Source organism: Talpa occidentalis, unplaced genomic scaffold, assembly GCF_014898055.3.
Source record: "Talpa occidentalis isolate TD23 unplaced genomic scaffold, MPIMG_talOcc4v2.1 talOcc4.4, whole genome shotgun sequence".
NCBI classification, from domain to species: domain Eukaryota; kingdom Metazoa; phylum Chordata; class Mammalia; order Eulipotyphla; family Talpidae; genus Talpa; species Talpa occidentalis.
Window position 1 is genome coordinate 17,083,924 of NW_023604295.1, and position 27,818 is coordinate 17,111,741.

General features: G+C 36.8%; 1 protein-coding gene and 1 long non-coding RNA gene across 3 annotated transcripts in view; one reads left to right on the forward strand and one right to left on the reverse strand.

Annotated features, from left to right (window-relative positions):
* Positions 1-27,818, reverse strand: part of LOC119257263 (uncharacterized) — a 133,495-nt gene that overhangs the window by 47,167 nt on the left and 58,510 nt on the right. The window contains exon 4 of one of the 2 annotated variants that reach the window (XR_005127985.2): positions 4,720-5,167. The exons of the other annotated variant lie outside the window; for it this stretch is intronic. This is a non-coding gene — a long non-coding RNA (uncharacterized LOC119257263). Of the gene's footprint in view, positions 1-4,719; positions 5,168-27,818 lie in introns of those variants that run through there. 2 annotated transcript variants of the gene reach the window in all.
* On the forward strand, positions 1,102-27,791 carry CUNH21orf91 (chromosome unknown C21orf91 homolog). The gene is made up of 5 exons (XM_037525076.2): positions 1,102-1,163; positions 2,100-2,233; positions 20,547-21,083; positions 22,088-22,150; positions 23,575-27,791. The coding sequence occupies exons 2-5, from the start codon at positions 2,107-2,109 to the stop codon at positions 23,730-23,732; spliced, it is 885 nt and encodes a 294-aa protein (XP_037380973.1). The 5' UTR covers positions 1,102-1,163; positions 2,100-2,106; the 3' UTR covers positions 23,733-27,791.

Genomic DNA, 27,818 nt, shown 5'->3' on the forward strand with positions numbered 1-27,818 from the left:
ATTCTTCATTTTTAATAAGACACCAGGTGATGTAAATGTTGCTGATTCATCTACTACACTTTAGCTAGAACACGGACCACTTTTGTGGTTTATAAACTGGGTCGGTTGGGTCTAGAAGTTCCCCAGACCTCTCTGCATCCACTCCTACAACAGTCCCAGGTAGACTGCAAGCCCAGACCCCCTTCTATTTAAAAACGTAACCAGCACCGGTGCTTATGATGCTGCGGGAAATAACAGCGATTTTACATCAGTTGCATTCGGTTCAAGCCCTGGTTCTGATTTTCATCAACGGATATTCCGAGTTACCCCTAAACTGCAGAATTAAAGAACACTTCCCGTTTCTCCTCCCCAGGCTGCTGTGAAAACGACAACAGAAAACGTAAGCGAAAGTATCAGACGAGCTACCACCCCAGGCGGGAGGCGGGGGGAGAATGGCTGGAAATGTCAGGCACAGGGGGCTAAAAGGGAGTTTACGAAAGGGGCGGGACCTCAAAATAAGAGGTTGGCTCCGGGATTATCCGCGTGGGCTTGCAGGGACTCTACCACATTCCACGATGTGGGGCGCCTCATTGAAAAAAAAAAATCTGTGAAATATAAGCTTCTGTATTTAAAATCGCCCCTAAACGGTGAAACTTACAAAATGAACTTTCCGGTCCCCAAAGGCCTCCGCGGCGGGCGCCTAGCTCGCAGGGCGGGGGGCCTACCGGGCTTCTGTCCCCCCATTTCCCCCCAGGTCCCCCCGCGCGCGCAAGCCCCTTTCTCCGTCCCCTCGTCACTTTCCTCCCCCGCCCGCGTCCCGCCCCGGGGCAGTAGTTTCCACTACGCCGGAGGGGGTGTTAGTAACCGACTCCTCGATCTGCTCCCCGAGGAGGGGGTGTCTGAGCTGCCGGGCTCCCCAGAACCACGACAGGCCCGAGCCGCGGGGCGCGGAGACGCGAGACGGCGCGAGCCGAGCCGGCGGCGTCGGTGTGGGGGGGACAGACGGGGGCTGCAGCCCCGGGGGGCGGCCGGCTCGGGGCGCCCCCCCTTCGCGCCCCCCGCGGCGCCCGTTCGCGGTGGCACGGGCGGGAGGGGGCGGGGCCGGCGCGCCGGGGCCGCCTGCGCTGCTGCCTCCGCAGCGGCCGGAAACAATAGTGGCGGAGCCGGGAGCCGCGAGCCGCACGGTAAAGCCCCTGCGCCCCTGCGCTCCCCCACTGCCCCCACTGCCCCAGCCGCCCCGCGCCCCCCGACACCGCCGCCAGCGCGCCCGGATCCCGGCGTCTCTCCTGCTGCTTCGCGCGGGGCGCCCCGACGGGCCAAGGGACCGACCGAGGGACGGAGGCGGGTTCGCGGCTCCCGGAGGAGCGGGCGCGCGCCCCAACGCCGGGGTGGGTTGGGGGTCCCGTGGCCGCCGGACGGCGGCTCCTGGGGGTACGAGGAGCCCGGGGCGGGGCGTCGCGGTGCTCCCGCCAGCGCTAGCTGGCCGCCGGAACCCCCCGGCCGGGTGGTCACCCCAACCCCGGCCGTGCGGGACCCGCACCGGGGAGCCGCTGCGGGCCGGGGGTGCGGGTGCCGGGGGCACGGCCGGGGCGCCCGCCCGCCCCGGTGTTCGCGTTTCCACGTGCATTTCCCGGCCGCCCACCCCGACGGGACGGCGGGCGGCGCCGAGTTAGCGCCGCGCGTCCGCGGGTGCCGGTGGAGTTGGTGGAGCGGGGTCCCGAGCGGGGCGTCCTCCCGCGCCGAGCGGCCCCGGGCGGGTGCTGGGACCTGGTCGCTGAGAAGGCCTCGCGGAGCATGTCCTTGCCTAGCGGGGGGCTTGGGGGGGACCTCGCTCGCGTACCCCGAACTGCCTTTCTCCAGATCCCCTTTACTGAATGAAATCTGGGATTAAAGAAAAGGCACCCGGGCTGAATGCATCTCCCGCGCGGCTCCAAGTTTTAGTGGCTTTAAGTCTTTGCGCACTAGAGGTAGGGTCGTCAAGTACCAGCCTGGGATGCTTTTTGGAGAGGACGGTGGCTTTATAGACAGCGAACAGCATCCCTCGGGGTTCCTAGAAGTTCTGACATTGTCGTAACATAAAGTTCTTGAGATTGCGCAACTTTCCTCTTCGGTTTCTTCAGGGGCACTATGAACGATGAGGAGCAGTTTGTCAACATTGATTTGAATGATGACAACGTTTGCAGTGTTTGTAAGCTGGGAACAGACAAAGAAACCCTGTCCTTCTGCCACGTTTGTTTTGAACTAAATATTGACGGTAAGGGCACCCTATACGTTCATTTTATGGCATGAGATTGTCACACAACTTTATGCTGCACTCGTTGTGAGGTAGAGCTTAAATTTCTTGAATGACTGCAAATTGTGCCTGGAGTGAAATGTGGAGCTCTCCTAGATTATGGGGGTTTCTGGAAACAAAGCTGACTTTAGCACCTCTATTATTAAAAGCTTATTTTTTTAACCTCCATGGCACTGACGCCATTTTTTGCTAAGACAGAAATATTGACTGGGAAACGTTTTCTGGTTTAAAAGCCTATTCGGTTGTCAGATTTTAACAGGTGGGTGGGGGGAGGAGACTCAGTATGTTTTTCTAATATTGAGAGCTAAATAAACTGAAGGGACAAATGTAATTTTAGTCCTTTGGCCTACCTGCTAGGTCTTGAGGTGAGCCAGGACTCTATCTTATCTGGAAAGCATTTTTAGATTTTTATGTGACCTCTTTTTCAGTGCTCACATATATACCTTTAATAATCTTTTTTAATTTAAAAGGAAAAAATTTTAAAAATATTTAATAGTATCTTTAAGAGTACATGGAAAAGTTCTACAAATACTAAGAAGTAATCTTTATATTGAAAGTATTTGGGTTAAGTGTCTATGAATATCATTAGTTTCCCTCCAAGAAATATATGGAATTTTTTTTTATCTTCACGTTATCATGATAAAACTCTGGTTTTTGAAAACATATTTATGGCTCACTATAAAGAATATTCCTGCCATTAGAGAGTTTGCCTGAAATTTGAATTTTGATTGTAACAATTCAGTAAAGATTGTTAGACCTTTAGATTTTGAAGTTTCCAAACAGTATTTTATTCTTTTTCTTGGATTATTTATGTAGAAATTCTCATCGCCTTTACTTTCCTATTTACTAAGCAGGAGATATGAGATCTTCTCATTGTAGGAAGAACATATACATTAGTATTTACTTTGAGATTCGTTGTCTTTTAGAAATTGCTGTAGGCACCAAATTAACATCTTTAGATTTTCCATAATGAAAGTCAAAATTATAATCTTAAGTAGACAAGTAAAAACCTGTAGTTAATTACATGATATTCATCTTCCATTTGAGATCATATCGGTTATGACAGTTTGCCATTATACTGTTTAGAAGAATTGTAGAGGCTGATTATGATAATTAATAGGCGATCATTGATTTCCTATGGGTTATACATAGTACATATAATGCTGGCTTTAATGACTATAGTAATTAGAACTAATTTCATTTTAAAAATCTGATGCTTATGTAGTATTTAAATTTCTAATTCCTTAATCATGTAGAATGAAAGATCTGAATTTTTGCTTTTTGGACATAAGTTACTGTTATGCAATCTTTTACCTTGTAGATTTTTTTAAAGATTTATTTATTTATGCATATAAGAACTGGGGTACAGGCCAGAGGTGTAGGGGTGAGAGGATTCACCAGAGATAGAGTGGGGAACAGAATAGACAGACTGACTGAAATACACTGCTGAGGGGAGCAGTGGGGGAGGCAGGAGAGGCCTGCTGCGCCATGTGGGTTGCTCCCTGACCAGAGATCAAACTCAAAAGTGCTGTAGAGGCTGCAGATAGCTTCATAGTGTTGTGCATAACCCCTTGCACTACCAGGGAGACCCTACCTTGTAGATTTTAATTTGAGATGGACAAGGGCATTGGCAGTTACCCAGTGCAAACCTGTGTTTTGCATATTGAGGGGAACTGAGGACCAGGTAGTTGGACTGCCCACTGTTGCTCTAGTAGTGATAGTGAGCGATTGTTACATGGCAGACACTGCACTAAATAAGCACCTTACATAGATTATCTTATTTAACTCAAGATAAGTCTTATCCAACTCAAAACAACTCTTATCCATTTTAAAGATGATGGAACTGAACCTTCAGAACTGAAATGTGACTTTGAAGTCACACAGCAATAAATGGCAGTGCTGGGCTTTGAAGCCTAAAGATCTGATTCTGGTGTATGTGATCTTATGTAATTCCATTGATCTATTTTCAGTACTCATTTTAATTGCTAGGGCTAATATTAGAAACCTGTCTTTCTGAATATCCTAACTGGTTATCCTTACTATGCAGTCAGCTAATTTTTCCTAACCAGAACTTCCTACTAAATTATCGCTAATAGTTTTTACACTGTGATGAAATTCGACCGCAGAAACCTAAGCTGTCATAATTGCTTTCCTAGTCCTTTCTTATATGCCTTTTAATAGGTTCTCAGTCATTAGTAGGAGATATACAAATATTTCTCAGGTACTATCTTTATAAATATTTTATCTCTGATAACAAATTGGTATATAAGCATGATATAAGTCCTTTGTTTTTGAAATAATAGTATTTAAATTAGAAATATTTCATTTTAATATTCCTCCCACTTGCAAGGTTTTATATCTTAAAATGCCAATTAAGCCTTCATGAGAAAAAACCCTTTAAGAAAAACATTTTTAGAAATTTCTTCTTGATGTTCTCAATACTTGCAAATAAATATTTTTCTGTTTACTGCAGTGATGAGTTAGTGCATTTAACCATTTTAATTTAATGAAAGGGATGGAAAGGGACATGCCAACAGTCTTTCCTGCCTCTAAATAGTCCTTAAGTCCCACCTAACAATTTCCTATACATTTTACTGCCATTAAATCCAGTAAAAGCTCCTCCAAATCAGTGTTTTACAAAGAAGGGGACAGTGAACATTGAGTAGGCAACTAGCAAAATCAGCCATAGGGAGGCCTTTCTAGTAATTAAAGGCTTAAACTACATTGAGGAAAAATTAAGCTGCAGTTAAGACCAGCAAATTATGCTCTGATGATTCTTCTAACCTTCGGGATTGAACTGGAAGGATTTTTAGCAAACAGATTATATTCCGAGGATGGTTGTATAGCCAGAACTCAGATGGACTTGAAAGCTGTTTTCAGGTTTTTCACCCATCTCTGTAAGTAAAATGTCATGATTAATACTAATGTTCATAAAGTGGTTCCAGTTTTTTTTCTTCTGTTAGAAACTTGTGTGAATAAGCAAGGTTGATACTGTAAACTTAGAAAAACTTCTCCCTGCTTTCTCCCAACCTCTGAGCATAACAAACTAACATGGTCATTTCACCTTCCTCAGTCCCTTTTCAGGGATGATTGCTTTTCTGCACTCAGACCCAGCTGGGGATCTTGATCCTGCCACTTACTAGTTGGGTTTCCTTAGCAAGATGCCTTAGTTTATAGTGTCACACTGATACCCAGTTGTTACCAGTAAGAGCAATTTCATATTTTCATTTCTTAATCTTGAAATTATTGTGCCAGGAAGTGATTCAGAAGGTTGAACTCCAGTTGTTGCCATTCATTCAAAGAATACCTGACAGTATAAGCATTGGGGCTCTGATTAGGTTTGCTCTTTATGCTCAGAATGAAGCTGCAGAGCAATTGAAGGATAGTGATTAGGAGCAGAGTTTCCAAACTGAGTCCAAAATTCCAGGTGTGGGACACACTCCAGAGCCTGACTGTCTGGATTCCAATCCCCACTTACTGACTGGGAGACCACATGCAGTTGCCTTCTAAATTATTAGTGTGGCTAAAGGTATAGACCCACCTAAAAAGGAACTGATTCATATGCACTTCCTCTCATTAGTGATAAGCATATAGCTAAATATCTGATAGAAATGACTAGGAAGATTGGAAACCTTTCCTTTACCAACTGATTTTTCAGCTAAATTCAACATTTATTATAGCTAACACAGAGCTTGCCTATCAGGAATGAGAGGTAAGTAGCGGTATCTGCCTTTTATATGGTAAAACAAAGGCTGTGGGTCAAGTTGAGTTTGCCCTAAAGTAGCACTGATAGTAAGCAAGTCAGAAGGGGTTCAGATCCCAGTCTGTGATGTTAGAGCTTTTGTGATCACTCTGGAATGCTGATCTTTTCTGATTTTAGCAATTGTAGACTAGTCCCTCTGTGATGATGGCAGTCACTTGTGGGTGATTTTCCTAATACCTCTGATTAGTTCTGATCGTGTGCTTTATAGTCTCCTTTTTTCCTGCGTTTATCTCTTTTGTTGGTATGCTCATTCCTAGGCCTGCCAGCCACACTAAGCTCTCTGGGCTTTCATGACCTTTTTTATGCTGATAACTAGTGATTCTCCACCTGCCTCCTTCCCCTCAAACTGTTATATATCTAATTTTTAAATATCTAATTTTTAGATTATCTTCACTTGTGTAGCTCATAAAGCACGTCAAAATATATGTCTAAAGCTAAACTCATTTTACCCTTCCCATAGCTCTTTTTGAAATGAGTAAATAAGTAAACAAATCCCTTCAGCTTAATCCCCGCGACTAAAAATATCAGGGTAGGAAGCGTAGAGAAGGTAAAGATCCTTGCTTAAAGTATCTGCTAGGTAACCTCACAGAAGAACTTGCCTACCCTAATTCTTAAAAAGTCACTTTCTCAAAGCCTCCTTTCTTGCCCTCCACTGCTCCTTCCATCCACCACACTTCCTACCCCATGTGCTTTTCCTCATAGCATTCTTCTCTTCCTGCCATACGTTAGAATTTTCTCTCTCCCCCCTCCAAATTTGTAATGTCATGAAAAAATGGATAAGTCTGTTATACTTACTAGTATATACTCAGTAGTAGAACAAGGACTGCCAAGAATTAATGAATGAATAACTAATGAATCAATCTAAAGGAGTCTCTGGGGACTGTCCTTCATATTTTTTTTTTCCCTTAAACTCTTTTTTTCCCCTGAAAGTGTTATATATTTCTGCCCTTTCATAGAATTTCTTGAGATCTTTCTAGAATCTACTTAAAGTTTTGTGTGTCTTATGAATAGAGAACTTTTTAAGCACATTCAAAAATATATATATAATGTAGCCAATAATACTGACAGTGATAATCTGGTTATCTTTCTCAGTCAAGAGGATAAAAAACAGACATAGTATTTTCCCCCAAATACAGAGCAGGAAAGGACTTACGTTTAGATTGAAGTTTCTAGATTTTTGTTTTACACATGGCATTATGGAACACCCCATTATAGTGACGTGCATTCATAATGAAGAACCAAAGGCATTTGATGACCCTGAGTGCTTTTTAAACCAATGATGAAATTAAACCAATGTTAACCTCAATAAAAATATTTAAAAATCAGTGATAAAAAAGTATGTTGCTTAGATCAGTGATTTAAGGTTGAAAACAAAGCAGAATATACACTCAGAATATCTTACCAGTAAGATCATAATTATAAATAAAATGATTTGTTAGTGTACATTAAAATGGCATTCTTGTTCAAATTCATAATTCATCCCAATGTATTGACAAAGGTGAAATGTTTTATGAGATATATGGAAACAAATCTAGATTGAAATCTTAAATACTTAGGTCAAAATTATCTCAGTGAATGGATGTACATTTCAAGACTAATAATTTGTAACTGTTACTAGAATTGATAAAATCAGCCTCCCCAGTGGCGCAGCGGTTGAGCGCTGGCTTGCGAAGCTGCCCGCAGCCTCTGCAGCACCGGTTCAATCCCCGCCCGCCAGGCGAGGGTCCCACATGGCACGCAGACCTCTTCTGCCGCCCGCTGCTCCCCTCAGCAGTGTACTTCGGCCATCTGCCTGTTCTGTTCCCGGCTCTGGTGAATTATCTCACCCTCCCAGGCTTCTGACTGTACCCAGTGCTTGTATAAATAAATAAATAAATCTTTAAAAAAGAAAATTTATAAAATCAGTTGCCCAGAAATAAAAGGTAATTTTTCTATTACAAATAATACTGACCTGTGAAGAAAGAAATCAAAGATAGGTTATTGCTCTACTCTGAAGGAAGTCAAATATCACTCTCTAGTTGGGGGAAATTAGTCCAACTGCCAAGAGTTTCAGGCATTTAAACATTTAGATCAGTGGTTTACCCAGATTAATATTCAGATATTGTTTGTCCGTTGTTGTGTAATTTTATTTGCATTATTTTATTCTATTCAATACAACTCTGAGATAGGTGCTGTGTTCAATTTGCTGAATAAGGAAAGTGGAGCGCTGGATAACTAATCCAAAATTACACAGCTCAAAAGTTCTAACCCAGGGACATCAAGTCCAAAAAGCAAAATTGCCTAAATCATTTTTGCTTCCAAAGAAAATGACATAGACTTGTAAGAATTTAGGAGATATTAAGTAACTTTTAGGTAGAGTTGAAGATGAATTGTACAGATGTGAATATTCAAGCAAAGAAAAAAATTTGGGTTCCTAATTGAAAATAGTTTTAACCCATGTCATTGTATGATTAATACACATTTGGAGGGATATCCAAAATGTACACTACTGATGAGCTGTGTGACAATAATCTGAAGGACTGGATGGCAGAAAAAGGAAGACCTAGGAAGATAAGGCACATATAAGACAGTCTTGCCAGTTACTGCTCAGAAGAGACAAGGAAGTTGAGCTGCAGACTGACATTTGCGGAAGAATCATGCAGGTGTCAGCTGGTAATGAAGCAGTGGTTCTAACATTGCTGTTCCCCATCCTTCAAGGCATCCAGGTAATAGAGACTAACATACTTAATGATTAGTCTTCCACTCGCAGAACGAGTTTCCAAGTAAGTGGAAGCAGACAGTGCAAACACAAGTGAAAATTTCAGGATTAGTTCTGTTTCCGTTAACTAAGTGTCTGATAATTAGAAGAACTTTAAATCTCATAATTCTCAGTTAAGATAGTTTCATGTTTACAATCTTTTTTGTAAACAACCTTTTTTCTGTCATCTACTCTTCTTAACTCATTTATTTACCCTCTCCTACAATTGTTTTACTTTATACGGACTCATCATCTTGCCTACAGTTATCTTCTCTGTAATTTGGCAAATTGACCAAAAAAATGATTCGAGTGGCAGAAATGTTATGACTCGCATATTTAAAAGAAAAAAAAAAAAGGAAAAAACTTTCTTTTTCCCTAAACCATAGTTCTTTAAAGAGCAGTTTTTATTCAGGCTCTTTCTCGCCTCCCATTTTATTCTTAAGTACCCCTACAATTTGCTAACCTTCTTTGCTTTTACCAGTGACCACCTGATTGTCAACACAACAAATAATTTTGTGTTCCTTGTCATTTTCAAAATCTGACATTTAACATTTTCCTCTCCTTTAAATAGGTTGACTCCCTGAATTCTATAGTAAAATCACTCAGGCTTATGATTTCTGCCCACATTTCTGTCTTCTTAGGTTCATTGCCTATTACATGCTCCTGAAGTCTTAGTGATTCATTGAATTCTGTCCTCGCCTTTCTTGTTCTCATACTTCACCTTTTTCTCTCACTGCAAGCTAACAGAAAGTACTCCACAAACATGTCACCAGGCCAAACAGCTAGACCTCGCCATTTAGATATTCTAAAGGTGTCTTGAATTTAAGTTTCTTAACTAAATTTATCTCCTTCCATGTACACATGCATTTTATATTCCTTCAGCATTGGTTCACATAGAACTCCAGGCTGTGTGCCCTGGAAATTTTGATTGAGTAGGCCTCAGGCTGATTCTAGGGATTGCATTTTAACAAGAAATACAGGTGGACTAATGACCAGTCTTAGAAAAACTCTCCTTGGTGAATTAATATATCCAGGCTCTTCAAGATTTCAAGTTGTACAGACACGGTGATAAGTTTGGACTGTAATCTTATGCTAGGCCCTGCTTTTCAAGCTGTGTGCTCTGACAAGGATAGTTTTCCAGTTTTCAATAGTAGATTAGCCTGTGAGGGCCTCCCTGGTGGCACAAGGGGTTAAGACACAACCTGTGACACTATCCACAGCCTCTGCATTACAAGTTCGATCCCCAGCTGGCCTGGGAGCTACCCACATGGCTCAGCAGATCTCTCCTGCCTCGCCCGCTGCTCCCCTCAGCAGTGTATTTCAATCAATCTGCCTGTTCTTTTCCCTACTCTGTCTCTGGTGAATCCTCTCACCCTTCCACGTCTCTGGCCTGTACCCCAGCTCTTGTATAAATAAATAAATCTTTAAAAAGAAAATAGTTTAGGGCCTCCCCTGGTGGCGCAGCGGTTGAGCGTTGGGCTGTGAAGCTGTCCACAGCCTCTGCTGTGCTGGTTCGATCCCCGGCCGCTGGGCGAGGGTCCCACATGGCGCGCAGACCTCTCCTGCCGCCTGCTGCTCCCCTCAACAGTGTACTTCGGTCCTTCTGCCTGTTCTGCTCCCTGCTTTGACTCTGGTGAATTCTCTCACCCTCCCACTCTCTGACTGTGCCCAGTGCTTGTATAAATAAATAATAAATCTTTGAAAAAAAAATAGATTAGCCTGTGAGCTCCAAGCAGCCCTGTTACTATCATTACTTCCATCCCACCCTCTCCAGTCTGCCCCTGAGCCCTATTGATACTCTGCAGCCTTTTCCCTACTTTCCATCTTCCTCCTGCTTCTCTTTTGTCCAGACCCTATTCCTCCTTACTAACATTACCTCAAGAATCACTTAAGTAATTTTAGAGACTTTTTCCACCTTTCCCCATCATTACCCTACACTACACTCCCTGTTCTCAGGATCACCGCAGGGATCTTTAAAGTAAAATATGATAATGTCATTCATCTTAGAACGCTTCATTGATCCCTTACTATTTCCTTCAGGTTGGCTTGTTAATACCCGAACATGACAGGTAATGCATTTCATGACCAGGTGGCTGCTTAATTGGTCACCTTCATCTCTAATCCCTCTGGGGTCTCTCTCCAAGCCACTCATGTGTATGTACTCTCTGTCCCTTCCTTTCCTTTTCACTTCCTGCTTTTGCTAATCTAGTTGCTCTGCACTAAACACCTTTTACTTCTCCTTCCTATATGCAGCTGCCTAACCTCTAACTATAATAAATAGAGGTGATGATAAATAACATCACCCCTTACGTTGGACTGTGGTGAAGATCACAAAAGCTGATGTGTATTGCAGTCCTTTGGCAGTTATGGTATGTGATGCAATGTTAGTATTAATTTAAATTGTACAAAGGTTTTGTTTTCATCTCATCTCCCAAGATGAAATGAAAAGTTTACATTTGGCTTGTATATTGAAAAGCTTCTCCGTTACCAAAATGATTGAATGTTTAAAGTACATTGAGATTTGACTTTGTCCTGAGCTTACTAGATTCCTATGAGTTGGTTTTGGTAGGATCGTCTCTTGTTTTTATTCCCATCATATAGCACCTGCCCAGCAAATCCTTTCACATTTTCTTTTTTATCAGTAATACAAATTGTGTTCACTTCTTAGTCTTTTTGTCACATGCCCTTTAACGTTTTGGGCCTCTGCAAGGATTGCCAGTTAAAACTGTATGTTGACTATGATCTCACTTTTTGGGAAGAGACTGCTTTCACCTGAAGTTAAATACTTTCTTTGCTAGAAACATTGTTAGCCTAAAATGAATTCTCACAATCTTTTAAGAAATTAAGGATATTATGGTATTTTAGGTATGTTTGTTTTTTAATATTTTAATATCTTAACTATTTTTGTTTCACTTCATTCATTGGAACAAACAGTAGAATACTTAATGCCTAATGTGTTGTGAACTAAACCAAACCAAAATGTACTTCTTTACAGGTATTATTTAAAATATCTAACATTATCTCTACGTACAAATGATAAAATATTTTGCTTTGCAGGAAATAGCTTCCCCTTTTTTTCCATTTGAAAAGTAATTTATGTCTTTTATAGAAAAAGCAATACAAGAAGCAAAAAAAAAATTAAGATCCCATCTATTATCCAGCAGTATCTTAATACTCTAATACTTTTCTGCAGTTGTGTATTTGGGGGCAGTAAATTATGTTTAAAAAATGAAATTGGCAGTATATACCATTTAATAACCATCTTTTCTATTTACTATATTAAGAACATGTTTTTCATGTCAGTAGGTGAAATCCAGCCATGGTGATTTTTTTCCTTAAATGTTGCATGTTCTCTCGTACCATAGCTCACTTAACCAGTATCCCATTCATGTATGCTTAGCTTGCTTCCAATTTACCAATATTAAAACATTCTCACATGTACATATCTTATTTTTTCCATCTTATTTAGATGTCTGTTTCCAAATTCTCATAGCTTAAATTACAAGGGGTAGACTTTTGGGTCAAAGGCATGCCCCAATTTACAGTCCTATATCATTTCTTCCAATGTCTTCCATTACTGCTGAACTAATACTATGTAATCTATCATTAAAAAACTTTGTTTCACTATGGAAATTTTTATCTTGCATCAGTTTTCAACCCTTTTGTTTAGGTCAGAGTTCTTTTTACTCTAGAATTGCTATGATACAATTAACATAGTCACAGTATTTCTATTTTAGCATTTTACAGTATGAGTCATCAATTTTTATTTTAGCATTAGTTTTTCTAAACAAATGGTTGGTGGGTTGTAGTGATTGTTTCCTATCAGTCTTAATTTTTGCCACTTATTATCTGTATAGTAGTAATTGAATTATATATGGCCTTCACATTCACTAGCCTGTTGCTAACTAAAGCACTTATTTAAGCAAAAGTCAAATAGAATTTCAGGAACAGTGATTTTTATGTATACAACGAAGTTGAAATGCAAAGCTGATGTTTTAGTAGTAGCTATAAGACCAGTATTCAGCTTGCTTTTTTTAACTTATAAGAAACTAAATCAGCCAGAACCTTAATTGAGCATTTAGCAGTCAGATGATGATGGACAATGACTTATGACTATCAGTTTCTTACTTTTGAACCCATAAATTTACCTTCTCTTTATACATTGTAAAAAATGAAGAATGATGTAAAAAAAAATATATAAAATAATAAAAAAGAGGAAAAAATTACCTTCTCTGATATTGTAAAGGCATTTTTTTTTGAGGCTCTTTATATAACATCTTTTCAACCTTGTCTATGTTTAGAAAGGGTTTTTCCCTCCCCTGAAAATAAGTATATTCATATGCCACATAGTTAAAAGAGTATTTTAAAGCAGATAACTAAGTCATGTTATAATTAATTTGAGTAGCTTTCTAGGAGTCTGTTCATGCACACATGTACAACATTAGAGTAAATGTCATTACCTAAGGGACAAGTGGAGCAAGTACCATGTTACTTGAGTTCTATTATTTACTTAAAACTTTTTATAATATAACTTTATTGTTTGTGCACTTAAAAATTGAAGCTTAAATTTGACATATTTTAGTACACTAGAAAAACATTTAGGTTTTTATATTCCATGTTGCTGTGACCTTCACACCCCACATTAGAACATCAGTAGTGAGAAGTGGATAGGTTCCATCCATGTTCCTTTCCCAGGTGCCCTTTTGCTTAGCCAGTTGCCTGTAGACAATTTGCCCTGTCTGATATGGCTGTCCAGCCACAGTGTGGTTATTTACATTTAAGTTAGTTAAAATTAAATGAAGTTAAAATTTTAGTTGGTTGGTCACACTAGGTGTATTTCACATGCTTAGTAACTACATATGACTAATGGCTACTGTATTGGAGAGGACGTATAGAGAACATGGCTGTCATCACAGAAGGTTCTGGTGGACGCTGGTTAGAAAACAGGTAGCTAAATTAGGGAGTAGTATTGAATGTGGATTGTTATTTTTTATGCCCTGTTAGTAATAAACAGTTGTTATGTAGGTGTGTTCCCCCAATTTTCCAACTGTTACCATGAAAAAGTAAATTTGTATGAGTGAGGTTTTCTTTTTGAGAAGTTATTTGCAGTTTATGTATCTTCTGTCAGTGTAAGAGCTCAGTTCTACCTCTGCTTAAGGTTGAAATTTATCATTTAACATCTCTGAACTCTTTGCTCACTGAAATTTGCCCTTATAATTCATTTATTGGGTTAAGTTGATTTGATTAGTGACTTAATCCTAGCACACGCAAAACATTTAAAATAGAATAAACAGCTCTAAGTTGAAATCTGCTGTGTAAAGACCACCTGTTTATATATCTTTTGTTAGGGTAGTGATTCTCAAAATGTGGAAATGCAAGTTGCTGAATCCATCTGTATATTGGCATATTGTGGTTGCCAGTAATTCCATCTGCTACCAGTGCAGGGATAAGTAATTACCTATTACTTTAAAACAGTATCTTAGGTACTGGAATGTGACAGACTCTTAAGTGTCTCCAGAGTCAGCTAAAGGCATGAGGGAGAGGAATGGGCTACTATTTACCACATACTCACTAAGGTACATGGGACCACTAACACAAATTTCCCAAAGGAAGATCTCTGTCCTGTTGTAGGTTTAGGGAGGAAGTAGTTGCACCAACTAGCCATCCTTGCCTTCTCCCCTTTAGTCTGATCTTTCACCTTTAGTCACTGACAGGGTAGACAGTCTGAGCATCCTCCTGCCGAGTGGCTATGAATGGCAATAGATATACTAGTTAGAACTCTTCCTGAATCATGGTTTGCCTGCTGTGCTGCTTGTGCATCAAGTGCAGAGTGATCTGGTTTAGATGAGTTTGAAAGTGTCATGGGAATGGGGCAAGCAGTGTTTACACTGAAGTAGTTCACATCTACATCTGTGCACAGTCGTAGGAGTGGTACCAGTGCCACTAACTTGCCCACCAACCTGCTAAGTCACAAGTACCTGTATGCTGATGAAGGGAATGAGGGCTATTTGAATTGAGCACTTGCCCTATTTTCATAGAGTAGTAGCGTCTCATTACTAGCCAGTTGCTGTCAGACCTTCTGGTTTTGATTTAAAGAGAGCAAAAAATTGAAAATTGTAAGAGACTCTAGTGTTTTTCCTTGAAAACACTTGTAGGCTAAACAAAACTTCTCTGCAGTATAGATCTAGACTATGGGTCAGCCACTTTTACTTGCAAAGATTTTTCTCTATTTTATCAGAAATGGGAATCTGAGCCTCAAAAACAAAGAAGTAACATCTTAATCCTTTTATTCTTTCAATGAAGTTAAGCTGTCCTCCCATTTTTACAAGTAACACTTGCTTAAAATAGCACAGGATTATTTCTTAATGTGGACACTAAATAAACACTGAGGTGCTTGTTCTCCCTTTCTTGCAACCAAGATAAGAGAATCATTAAAAACAAACAAACAAAAAAACCTGATTCTTGGAAAATTCTTAAAGCTGGGCAATATGAGAGCCTCCATTAAAAAAAAAAAAAAAAGATTTCAGAGCAGAACTTCATGAATTGTTGCACAAATGTTGGTCATATTTGAAGGCAATATGTTTAAAATTACTTCACAGTATGTTAACCTAGAGTTAAATCATAATGAATTTTTCTTGCCTTATTTAAATATTAAGAAAGAACATACAAATCCACCATTTGGAAAACCAATACTGCCAGTTCTCTGATTTTGTTTTAAGTTAGAAGTAAAAGTTGCAGTGCTCACTCTCTTAGAGCTTTCCAGATCTACTACTGAGAAAACATGTGTATGATAGCTTTACATTCAAATGCAGATTGTATTGTGTTATATATATATATGTGTATATATATATATATATTTGCTCTACTTTTAGAGCAACAGATTATATAAAGCCATTCATTCCTGCAATTTGGAAATGAAATAGTCACCAAATACAAGATGATGTCATATTGACAGAATAAACATACATAAGGCAGTCAGATGATACTCAAGAATGTGTGAAGTATAAAGCCATGTAGCATCAGAGTAGTCAGCTGAGAGATGGTGATATTGATAGGATCAGCGGGTAAACCATCAGGGAAAGATTGCTTAGCTTACCTCATTACCACCGAATCATAAAAAAGGTCTTGCAGGGACTGGGAGTAAACACCAAGGATAATGGGACATGTGGTGGAAGTTAAGTGTTTCAGATTTTGTAACTATTTTTAGTGCCATTGAGTTATGACTAGGGAAAAAAAATAGGTTACTCTAATAGGCAGATTGAATATTACCATACTTAAAATGTAAGAAATGAAGATCTACATTTGAGTGACTTTCACTCCTCTATTGTTTAACAAATTCTTTTTAAAAGTAAATTGATTCTTAAAGAGAGATTTAAAGAATAAAAGTAGGGTTAGCATGCCAGATGGGTTAGTGGGAGCATTTTCAAAGTATCTGAGAATGGCATAATAAAATCAGATAAAAGTAGGAAAAGATAAAAAAGAAAAAAGCTATTGAATAGGAATTTTAAAATATTACTATACAGAAATAGACTGCCTATATAAATTTTGAAACAGGCTGTATCCAGAAGAAACTAGTACTTTTTAAAAAATCAGCAATTATCATTGCCAACTAAGGTTCTGGTTCTTTAATAATAATGACCTTTTGTTAAAAATAGTTACATGATTATCTTTGAGATAGGTTTTAAAGACATTTTCATAATAGTCAACATACCAAGTCATTGGTTTTTAAAATTTTTATTGGTAAAGAAGTTGTAGTGCAATCTTTGTGTAGTGCAATTTTTGTTGAACTGATTAGAAATTCCTTACAACTCAGCTCCTCAAAAATATCAACTTATTTAATTGCATTCAGATTCATTCCCTTTCAAAAACTGCTGAGGAAACAAACTAGTGCTCAGAGCTGTTTACACTTTTAAATGCAATTAAAATCGGAAAGTCAGTTGGGAAACTCATTGGGATCTCTGATAATAGCAATGGTTGTTTTTCTTACATTAATTCAAACTGATGATGTGGAAAAAACATAATCACTTCAGAAGTTTATAAAATGACATCTAATGCTGAAACAAATTAAGTGGGCTACTCATGTTGTTTTCTAGATTAAAAAGTAATTTTTTCAAGTATATGAAGAAGTCATTGTGTTTATTTCTGAAATTTTTTATTTCCTCTGCCCCTGAATGGGATGTTTTAAAGTATATTTATAAAACAAGTATTTTCAAATTGAGCTTTAAAACTCAGTTTCAGTTTTAAATGTTTAGTGGGCTAAAAAAGCTAGAAGTATATATCTGGAAGAATGAGCTGCAGTTTACATAAAACAACCTTGTATATGTAAATATCTTTTAAAATAGATAACTGAGTAGAAGTTCATCATTTTACTTGGTAGATTGAATGATGCTAAAGAATGCCTTCTCTATGATAGTGCTGCTTGTCAGTTCCTGAGACTAGTGGCCCCATTAAACTCACATAGGAGTAACCTCACGGGAAGATGCCTTTAATTATCCTCTGAGCAGCCAGGCCAAAAAAAGCACATACTGGTATCCTTGCTAGAATGGGCAAAACTTCACTGCAGTAGATCTTTAATAACTGGTAATAACTTTGGTTTTGGTATTTTTAATATAATTTTAATTTGCCTTTATTCATTTAACTCCTCTTTTTTGTGTATGCACTACTTGCTGGGCACTATTACATTAACAATGCATGTAAAACAGGTATGGTCCTTTTTCTCAGAGGACTTGGCTTCTAGTAGGAGATAAACGCCAGGGAAGAGGCAATTTGAAAATCTGGTTGATAAACTAACTCAGCTATATTGGTTGGAGAAGACTTTTTAGAGGATTTAAATATTTAGGAGATGATTGATGACCCAGATAGTATATAACGGGAGTGGTAATAGAGTGAAGCAGAAAGATTTGAATGTGCTAAATTTTATGGCGAAAAAAACCTTTTTAAGATGGATGACAAAACCTCTCGGATGGGAGACAGAGGGGGAAGCTATCTCAGGAAAGACATCCATGTTCCTTCTTTGACGTGGGGTAGCAGACTGGGAAAATTCTGATAGCGGTTGGGATTTGAGTAGTTTGCTGAGAGGATGAGTTGTTTAAGGAGAGTGAGTTTGAGGAGGCTATAGGACATTTAAGTGGAAATGTACAAGGTATTCAGAACTCTTCTTGCTCATGACATTTTTTTTTCATGTCTTAATTCATAGGGTATTTTTCTCCTGATTGTCTAAAAGACTTGAAATTTATTTTACACTTATGTATTTTCATAGTCTATTGAATATTGTGCTGTGTATCTCAACAGATTACTTATATGTGTATAATTGTTGCCTGGATTGCTAGCATTGATTTAGGCATTTACACAAGTGTTAAGAGAAAAATTTCTTCTGGAGGGAAAAAAAAACTTATATGAATTACTAAGAAACAAAACTGGATAAAGAAATCTTTTAAGAGTGCTTGTTATTCTTAAAATAGACATCCTATTATGTTGACCTGTTGAAGCTTTGGGGATACATCAGGAAAATCTTTGTATATAATTTTTTAAATCTTTCTTTGTATAATTTTTTATATCTTTCTTTATATATTATATTTATTTAATTTCTTTATATAAATAAATACCCAAAAGTTCACAGCAAAAAATCAATTATTTTGTGTAGCCTAGTTTAAAATCCTTTTTTATATGCTGAAGAATTCTTTCCTATAGACTGAAGTAGAAACGTATAATTTACTATGTTTAGACTCAACTAAATCATTGGATCAGCCCTGTGGCAGTGGGCTGCAAATGAGACTATTCACTGTTTTGGGGGCACTAGCTTGCCAGCTGTTGGCAAGGAGACCTATAGGAGCTCCTTAATAAACTTTCCAAAGTTAGCAGTAAGCAGGTTCCAAATTCTTTCTGCCTACCTGCTGTTTACACAGGGGCAGTATTAGAATCCAACAGCAGAATGAAGCTGCTGGTTTTTTTATTTGGTTTACAGCTTGAACTAACTATTGTTTTGTCTTATTCATGATCTAAAGGATATACAATAACAAAACTTTTAACAATTTTATTCTAATCAACAAGGTTTGTGAACTTTTTATGTTAATTTACCTGATTTTTGAAGTTACATTATCAAATAGAGCTTTGAGATTTTTCCCTGAAAATGTTTTAATCTTGCTAGAAATCTGACCTAAGACAATAACTGGTAAATACACATGTACACACACACACACACAGAGAGAGAAAGAGAGAGAGACAGAGAGACAGAGAATTGCAATACAAGTGGCAAAGTGATAAATAAAATGTATATGAAGTTCTGTTTAAATTCAATTTTGTGCTAGTGGAAAAAACAAGGCTGAGATATTTGAGTTAACCTCATGAGAAGTTGTTCACCTATGATTATATTAGTATTCAGAAGATGTGCTCACATAGCTCACTTGTGAAGGAGCTAATAGAGAACCCATTTATGTAGCACTGGCTTTGGCAAACTCAGCAGGTCCCATGTTGGCTGATGTTATATCTTTTTAGAGCAAATTAATATTCACAAGCACTTTTATGCCTGATTTAATATCATTAATGTGCAAATACTCCATTATTTTACTATTAGCTAGAGTTTGGAGTTCAGTTACTAAAATGGTTTTGACTTCAATTTTTAAAACAAAGCACGAATACAAAATGTATTTTTTTCTGATAGGTTGGCAAGAATTTTTTTTTTTTTTTTTAAATCCTAGCACCTGAATGGCTCTCTACTTTGTTTTCAGAACTAAGCATTTTTAGGCTGGTTAGTTCTGGCAAGTATTAATTTTCAACTCCACATGTCTGATTCACCATCAGCATAAAAACACTGTTGGTTAACTTTAATAATGTAACTTGAACATAAGGATATGTATGAATTTTTATATTTTGAGATACATTTTAAGTATAAAATAGAAATGTGGAAATGTATTAAATGTTTTCATTTTAGATGCTTTTTTCTTAAAAGTAAATCTAAATAGTTTGTTAATTTTTGAGGCTTTCATAAGTGTATTTTTCTGGTCCCCCAGTAAAAATATAACTAATAATTTAAAGATAATATTTAATATGTTTTTGTTGAGAAAAAAATTGTCAAGCTCATCTCTTACTGAGCTTTATAATAGAAATTTTTACAAGTGTTTCAGAGCAGATTAGTGAAAAAACCATTTAAAATGTAAGGTCAAAATTCTGTAAATAAAAAATGGCTTTTTTTAAATATATATATATGTGGTGTGAAGTTCAAATTAAATTTATTAAGTCCTTGGAAAGACTTTGCTACTTGTAAAAAATTCATATTACTGAAAATAGTGTTAAATTGAAGAAGCTGCATTATTAGTCCATATTTTATATTACTAATAGCAATATTATTTAGGACTTTTCCTCAAATTAACAAACTACCAGTGACTGCATATTTTATTAAGATTTGTATATTGTATATTCTTTTTTTTTTTTTTAAGATTTATTTGTTTATACAAGCACTGGGTACAGTCAGAAGCGCGGGAGGGTGAGAGAATTCACCAGAGCCAGAGCGGGGAGCAGAGCAGGCAGAAGGAGTGAAGTACACTGCTGAGGGGAGCAGCGGGCAGCAGGAGAGGTCTGCGCGCCATGTGGGACCCTCCTCCGGTGGCCAGGGAGCAACCAGGGATCAAACCGGCGCTGCAAAAGCTGCTGGCAGCTTTGCAACCCAGCGCTCAACCACCGCGCCACCAGGGAGGCCCTGTATATTGTATATTCTTAAAGCAACTTTTAAATAACTTAAAATTTTCTCATCTTCTGTTTATTTTTTTCCTTAAAAGGAGTACCAAAATCTAATCTCTTGCACACCAGATCATTAAGAGGCCATAGAGACTGCTTTGAAAAATTCCATTTGATTGCAAATCAGGATTGTCCACGATCTAAGCTTTCAAAAAGTACCTATGAAGAAGTTAAAACCGTTTTGACTAAGAAGATAAACTGGATTGTACAGTATGCACAAAATAAGGATCTGGATTCAGAAAATGAGTGTTCTAAAAATCCCCAGCATCCCCTCTTTAATTTCCAGCATAAACCGGATAAAAAGTTACTCCCACAGTTTGACTCCCAAGTACCAAAGTATTCTGCGAAATGGATAGCTGGAAGTCCAGGTGGCCTTGCAAACTGCACACAAAGAATTTTGGAACAGAGAGAGAACACAGACTTTGGACTTTCTGTGTTACAAGATTCAGGTACCAATTTATGCCATAAAAGTGTATTGTGGCCACATAGTCACAACCAGGCACAGAAAAAAGAAGAGACAATCTCTAATCCAGAGGCTAATGTCCAGATGCAGCACCCACAATACAGCAGAGAGGAATGTAAGTAAAATGGAAAGGTAAACAGTGCAGTTTTGTTGTTTGGATTTTTGGTTTGCATTTTTATATGTGTGTGATATGTGAAGAATTTTGATGTAGGATTAAGGATTTGATAATGTGGTACTTAAATAACAGGTTCACCTTGGCAAGAATAAGATACCTTAGAACTCCCTGTCAGTTCTCTGGAATACTCCTTAGTGTATCCTAAGCTTTGGAATTCTACAGTCCCATCATCTATTTGGCCATTTTAAATTAGTAAACTGGATTAATTGGAAAGCGCAGCTTCATACTATTTAGCAGTTCATTCTCAACTATTATCTAAAACACATTGTTATGTTGCTAATCCCTACAAGACTGATTGACTAGAGGTGGCATTTCAGAAGCAAATATCCGACATTTTACTAAAGACCAAAGGTAATGTGTGCACTTACTTTAATGTTGGAAAGGTGATTCATTCATTCTGCATCTATTTTTATAAAAACTCACAGAAGCTGAAATAATTTTGATTGACTTAAAATCAGTTGATTTTGAAGCTTGGGTATGCTTTTATAAAACTTCTTAATTCTACGCATGAATTATCTAGTTATATAGCTAAACAGACAAATTGATTTTTCAAACTAAACTATTTCTATAATACTTTCACTTTAAACTGAGATCATGAACTGTGTCGTGCATGAGCAATATCAGCTTGATGGATAGTGACTAGCACTTTTCAAAAACTGAAACAGAAGGAAGTATCAGAATCCAGTGGATGCAATACTCAGCATTTTTTGGTGAAACTTTTGATTCAGGTGGAGGTATTCTGGGAGTGATATAAAATGTTCTTTTCTAGGGGTTGTAGTCAGGATTTGAAAGCTCCACACTTCCAAGAGCTGATGAATGAATCCTAGGGTACTGCTCAATGTCATGTTGGCAGATAATCCTATTTTTAATAAGGTATGTTGTTGTGATATATGCAAGTTATTTTCCTAGGTTGTGGTATTAATGAATATATTTTCATGTTTCAGTGAACTCGATGTCTCTTGGTGAGGTAAAGCAGCTGAATGCAAAGCTCCGACAGCAAATACAGGGTAAAGAATAAGTCTCAATGCTTTTTAGATACATATAGAAATTTTGAAACAAAAAAACAGGGCATAAGCTTTATCTGCATATAAATTTAGAAATGGGTTTAGAACCTGCTAGTTTCCAGAGCAAAAAGGATAAGAAAACAACTTCTTTATGAACTACAAAGGAAATAGGTTTTTCTTGTGAGAATAGAGACCACAACTTAATCTCTAACTAAATCTCTTACTAACACTTTATTGACTACCTACAGTGGTGCCAGACATTGTGTTAGTGTGCTCTTTAACAGTCATTTAAGACAGGTGGTATTAACCCTGTAGTTAATTCTTTACATTAGGAACAGTGAAACTCTTGACCTAACTCTACCATCTTCAACTATTATCAAAAGCATAACTGATTTTTCTTCATCTCCACTTGCACTTTTAGCCACTCCCTTCACACCCTCATTCCCACCGTTAGCATGAGTTATTTTGAAACAAATTCAAAATAACATGTTGTTTTAATATAAACATTTCAGAATTTTCTATGAAAAAGGTTTTTTTCAAAACAATCATTATCACACCTAAAAAAATACCAGCTAGTAATTCCTTAGCATCACCAAATAAAATGCTATTAACACTAACAATTAACAATTCGGTTCCCCAGTTTTCTCCTATATTTCCAATTAATTTCCATTGAGGTGCGGAAATTGCCCTTTAGAGATGTTATATTGCTTACAAAGGTCATCCACCCAGTCATTAAGAGATTGGGGATTCTAGCCCCTGTCTTTTTAACTCCAAAGCTAGTAGACTTTCATGACCTCAGAGCCTCCCAGAATACTAAATGCCAAAATGAGTTATTATTATTATTGAAAATAATAATAGTAATAGCAACTTACATTTATCAGGCACTTATTCTGTGGTAAGCACTTTACAAGTGTAATTTCATTTAATCGTCATTTAACTCTGTGAGTTGCTCACTGTGTTGTTATTAAAGTATACATAAGAAGAAACTAAAACATAGTTTATTTCCCTGAGACGCCTGAGAGTTGGAGAAAGGATTCAGAAGTTCAGAAACTCTGATTCTGCAACCTCACAGAAGGGCAGTTCTTATTCCATAACGTCATTTTATTTACTGATTGAACTTATTTATATATTTGAATTGAGAAAAGTGTCTCAGAGTAGTAATAACCACCATTTCTGCTGTGCATCTCTATAATCATAGCTTATGACTCTTAAATTTCATTTGATGGAGGAAAAACAGCACAATATTCCAGTTGCCAAATATACAGCTTCTTAGGATGAGCAGAGCACAGCTGCTTCCTTACTGTCAGAGCGCTTTCATTGAGAACATTTACCCAATACATTCATTTCAGTTAGTGTATTTGAAAAATTAGTCTACAGGATCACCTTTCTGTGTATAAAAAATTAAATTGCTTTTTAAATCTTCACAGAGGTTTTTGAAGAGTTAACACACCAAGTACAAGAAAAAGATTCTTTGGCCTCAGAGCTCCATGTCCGCCATGTTGCCATCGAACAGCTTCTCAAGAACTATTCAAAATTACCATGCCTGCAAATGGGAAGGACACCTACCCACAAACAGCCGAACTAAACACACTTACTTCCTATGCCATGTCATGAATTGGTCTGCCACGTGCAAACTTCAAAGAAGTTGAAGAAAGTTGTGGTCCATTTTTTATAGTCATAAAATTTACAGAGCTGAAGGTGATATTTAGCATCTTTGTGAAATAAAACAGACTGTTACTCTCTAGTCTTCTAGGGTTAATTGTTTTGGTTTATTTGGGGAATTTTTCCCATAATTACTAATGGCCCTCCCTAACTTGTACCACATGTGACTACTTAAATATACTGTTACAGTGTAATTTTATTATACATATTTTAATGTAATTCACCTCTCAAACAATAGCAAGTTAACAAACTTCTTAAATTAGTCTGAACTCTAATGGTAACTTGTAAGAGGGAAATGAATTTCAATAATATCACCTTATTTATTATGAACAATATTTTACTATGAAAATTTTATATATAAAGTGCTATTTTAGGTATCTTTCCATTCTCTTTATAAATGTGTATTTGAATGGTTCTGTATATGTAAATTTCATGTGTGAGTATGTTCACCCATATTTTAGATCACTGCATTTATTCTTCTAATACACCATTTTTACAATTATTGTTATTTTCCAAAGATAAATGTATTTTGGAATAAAAATATATCTAGTTGAATTGTTTTAACCTCTTAAGAATTCTTATGAAAGAGGAATTAACTTTTTAAAGCCCATATCCAAGAAAATAAAAAACATTATTTTTTTCTATCAAAAGCAATTCTGAATTAGTTCAGGAAGAAAATGCTAATCTAGTTTTTGTGTGTCAACTTGTCCCCATGGAATTTTGTAAAAGACTCTTCTACTTCATTGTTACTTTCATTCTGAATGGTTTGTTAGACAGAATTAAGCCAATCTTCTTCTACATCAAATGTAGTTATCTACCATTGCATTGAATTTACTGCAAAATTGTCCTATCTTTAAAAGAAAGTTATTCTGTGTACCACTTCAGATGAAGTTTTAAGAATCCTTAAACTGTCCAAATTCTGTTATCAACATCATTGAAGTTAGTGCCCAAAGAAAGCATTGTGGGGTATTTTAATAAACTTTAAAATCCAGGAGAAAAGAGAAGATTGCTTGACACAAAATAAACAAAACTAATTTTAAAAATTATCCCTTAAAAAATTACCCCTTATCCTTATTTAAAAGGATAGTCTTAAAAGTTGCCTATGATGATTCCAAAGAGTTCTTAACTAATAAATGTGTGTCAAACCTCCAGATAAGTCTTTTAATGATGTATTATAATAAAAACTATCACCGATGCAGAATTAAAATGGGCTCTAAATTCTGTTTTCAACTGGTGCTTAGAATGTGTTCATGAAATAGAGCCTTTGCTTGAAAGGATCTACAGAAAAGCCCATTAACTTAGCAGCTTCATGCATAAAGATATGAGTGAATGACTTCTGCCTTAAATTTGGCAGCCTGCCCTGGCCTGGGTCAGATTTTAAACTTGAACACAGTTTTTGACTAAGCAAAGAAATGTCTCATTCTAGTAGAAAACAATTTTCTTGTAATGCCAAAATGAGTTGGATTTGCTTAGATGGGGTGGGGGGGGGGCAGGTGCAGAGGTTTTAACTGATATCGCGTTGATTTTGTTTTCTTTATAGTAAGACATAACTGCTTTATGGAGGGAGCTTTTGAAAGTTGCTTTCAATTTCTCTGGATCCTTTACATTATCCAAAACGAATTTAAAATCCAGGGAGTAGGGATGCATTGCCTTAGTTTTGATAAGCTTTAAATTGAATGAGTGCAATATCAAAATCTATAAATTTACAAGTTGAAAAAGACATTTCCTGGTGATGCCAGTATCTTAGTGATTAGTTGTTAAGGTTACATTTTCAAACTTAACTTTACATTTGTGGCATAATTCACTAAGAATGTGTGCTAGTACACATTTCTGCTTCTATTTAGATCACTTAGGGACAGCCATGAACGTTTGGGATGTGTTGCTTTTGATACCAGTAATAACTTATCTCCCGAATATGAGCCATATGGTGCATTCCTGATACAACAGTGTTATCCAAAGAAAGTGCTTTTTTCTTAAAGAGCTTCTGGCAAATAGGTAGTTCTCCTAATGGACTTGGAACAATTGGATAGGCTTGTACATGTACTTTTGATTTATTCCATTTAAATATTCCTACTTAAGCTCTTTGAAGGAAAGGTGCTCTTAAAAAATGTCTGCTGGTACTCTAGTACTTTATTCAGATGAATATTCCAGTAAATTAACTTGTATTTTGTACAGCATTTATCCAAATATTTGGTGAATTTATATTCCTTTTTTTCTTAATTAAATATACAATTGTTGAATATTCTAAAATATGGGTAAAAGACAGAGTTGAGCTCTTCCTTGAGAGGAAAAAAAAATACCACAGATACTGGTTACCATACTCTGCTGTTCTGTGTAATTTCAGTGTCAAAAATGGCAAAAGAGAGACTGCCATTCATTCATTACTATAATTAAGGGGAGTGAAATAAAACATTTTCTTTTTGCATTAGATTTCATAGACAAGTTGGGTTTAAAAAATTAGCTTGAAATCAAAAGTGATTTTGATAAACACAATGTGATTACACACTCCTTAAAACTTTAATATCTGTTCAACCTTTTAATTAAGCTAACAATTTCTACTTTGAGGTTATCATCCTTTGATCCTAATTTTTAATAGCCAAATTAGTCTTTTTTAAAAAAGAAGACATGCACTAAGTAAACACAAATAGCTGATGTAGGTAGCAGAATGTTCCATTATATAGTTTCTTGTGCACAATGTTGGAGCAGAGAAATGTTCTTAGTTTTTCAAAGTATGTACTCATTTCACCACAAAGTGCCCATTTTTATATACACATGAGGATTATTTTAAGATAACAAGTTCATTATTGTAAATAGAAATGGATTGCTAGGCATAAGGGTGTAAAGTTTCTTAATAAATATTGCTATATAGCTTTTCCAAAAAATAAATTTATGTTGGAAAGTGATTTCAGAAATTTAGTCATACATATTTTTCTTTTGTTAGCATCTTGAGATTTCTTGTGCATTGTTCCCTTTACCATATTCTCTACCAATGAAAAATGGTTTCAAGTTCTTTTTTGTTTATATATTTCTGCTTTGATGTTTACACTGTTGAAACTTGTCAGTTTTTGCTAGATTTTAAAAAATGTTTTGAATCTATTTCTGTGTTAATGTTTACCAGTTTGGGTTTATTTTGTTTTAGAAGAAATCTGCTTGTGTTATTAATGTTGTAAATGTAATACAAAATGTATATGCTCTGAACTTAAGTAGGAATTTTTAAAGAATAATTTGTGTAGCTTAGTAAGAGGGTCAGGTAGTGACTATAAAACTAGGTTATATGACATGTAGACTTTTAAATGATATAGTGTAAACTTTTGTAGTGTTATTTTTTCTGACTTATGAGAGTTTACTGCTGTTACTATTGCTTATAATGAAGTAAGATATTTGAGTATTTTAAGTATACTTATGAAAAGTTCCGTATAAAATTTTTAAAAAGCTTTTCTTCAGATGTGTCTATAAAGCAGAGATAATTGATTTTGTTTCAGAGTTTAATTGTATTTGGTGGAAATAATTATTTGAGGAAATTTGTGGTTGGGTATTGAGTATTGGCCTCCAATTTTCAAAAAAAAAAGTGTTAATTGAATTTCCTTCAACTCAACATTAATCAAAGGGAATTTTAGTAAATGTGTGTTTATTCCTCAATAAATGTAGACATTGCATTCTACTGCCTCCATGTCGGCAGATTTGAAATTGCTTAGTAGTGACTTCTGTTAACTGCCATTCCTGACTTTGCAGTTTGTGTGCTAACCTTTAAATTTGAGGAGCATATCTGTGTTCATTGAACTTAATCTCTTTGGTGTTAGAAATTTATTTTACAAAATTGTGCTAAGATGTTTGGAAAAAGAAAAGCTGCTGTAGGAAAAAAGAAGTTGGTTTTAAAAAGGTTTAAGACTTTATCTGTTTTCTTTTAAAACTGCAATAATTTATATATTTGTATTGCTCTGCTTTGGAAGTATAACTACATATGCTTGTCGATTATTTTTAATTTTACAACAATAAAATAAGTATTTTG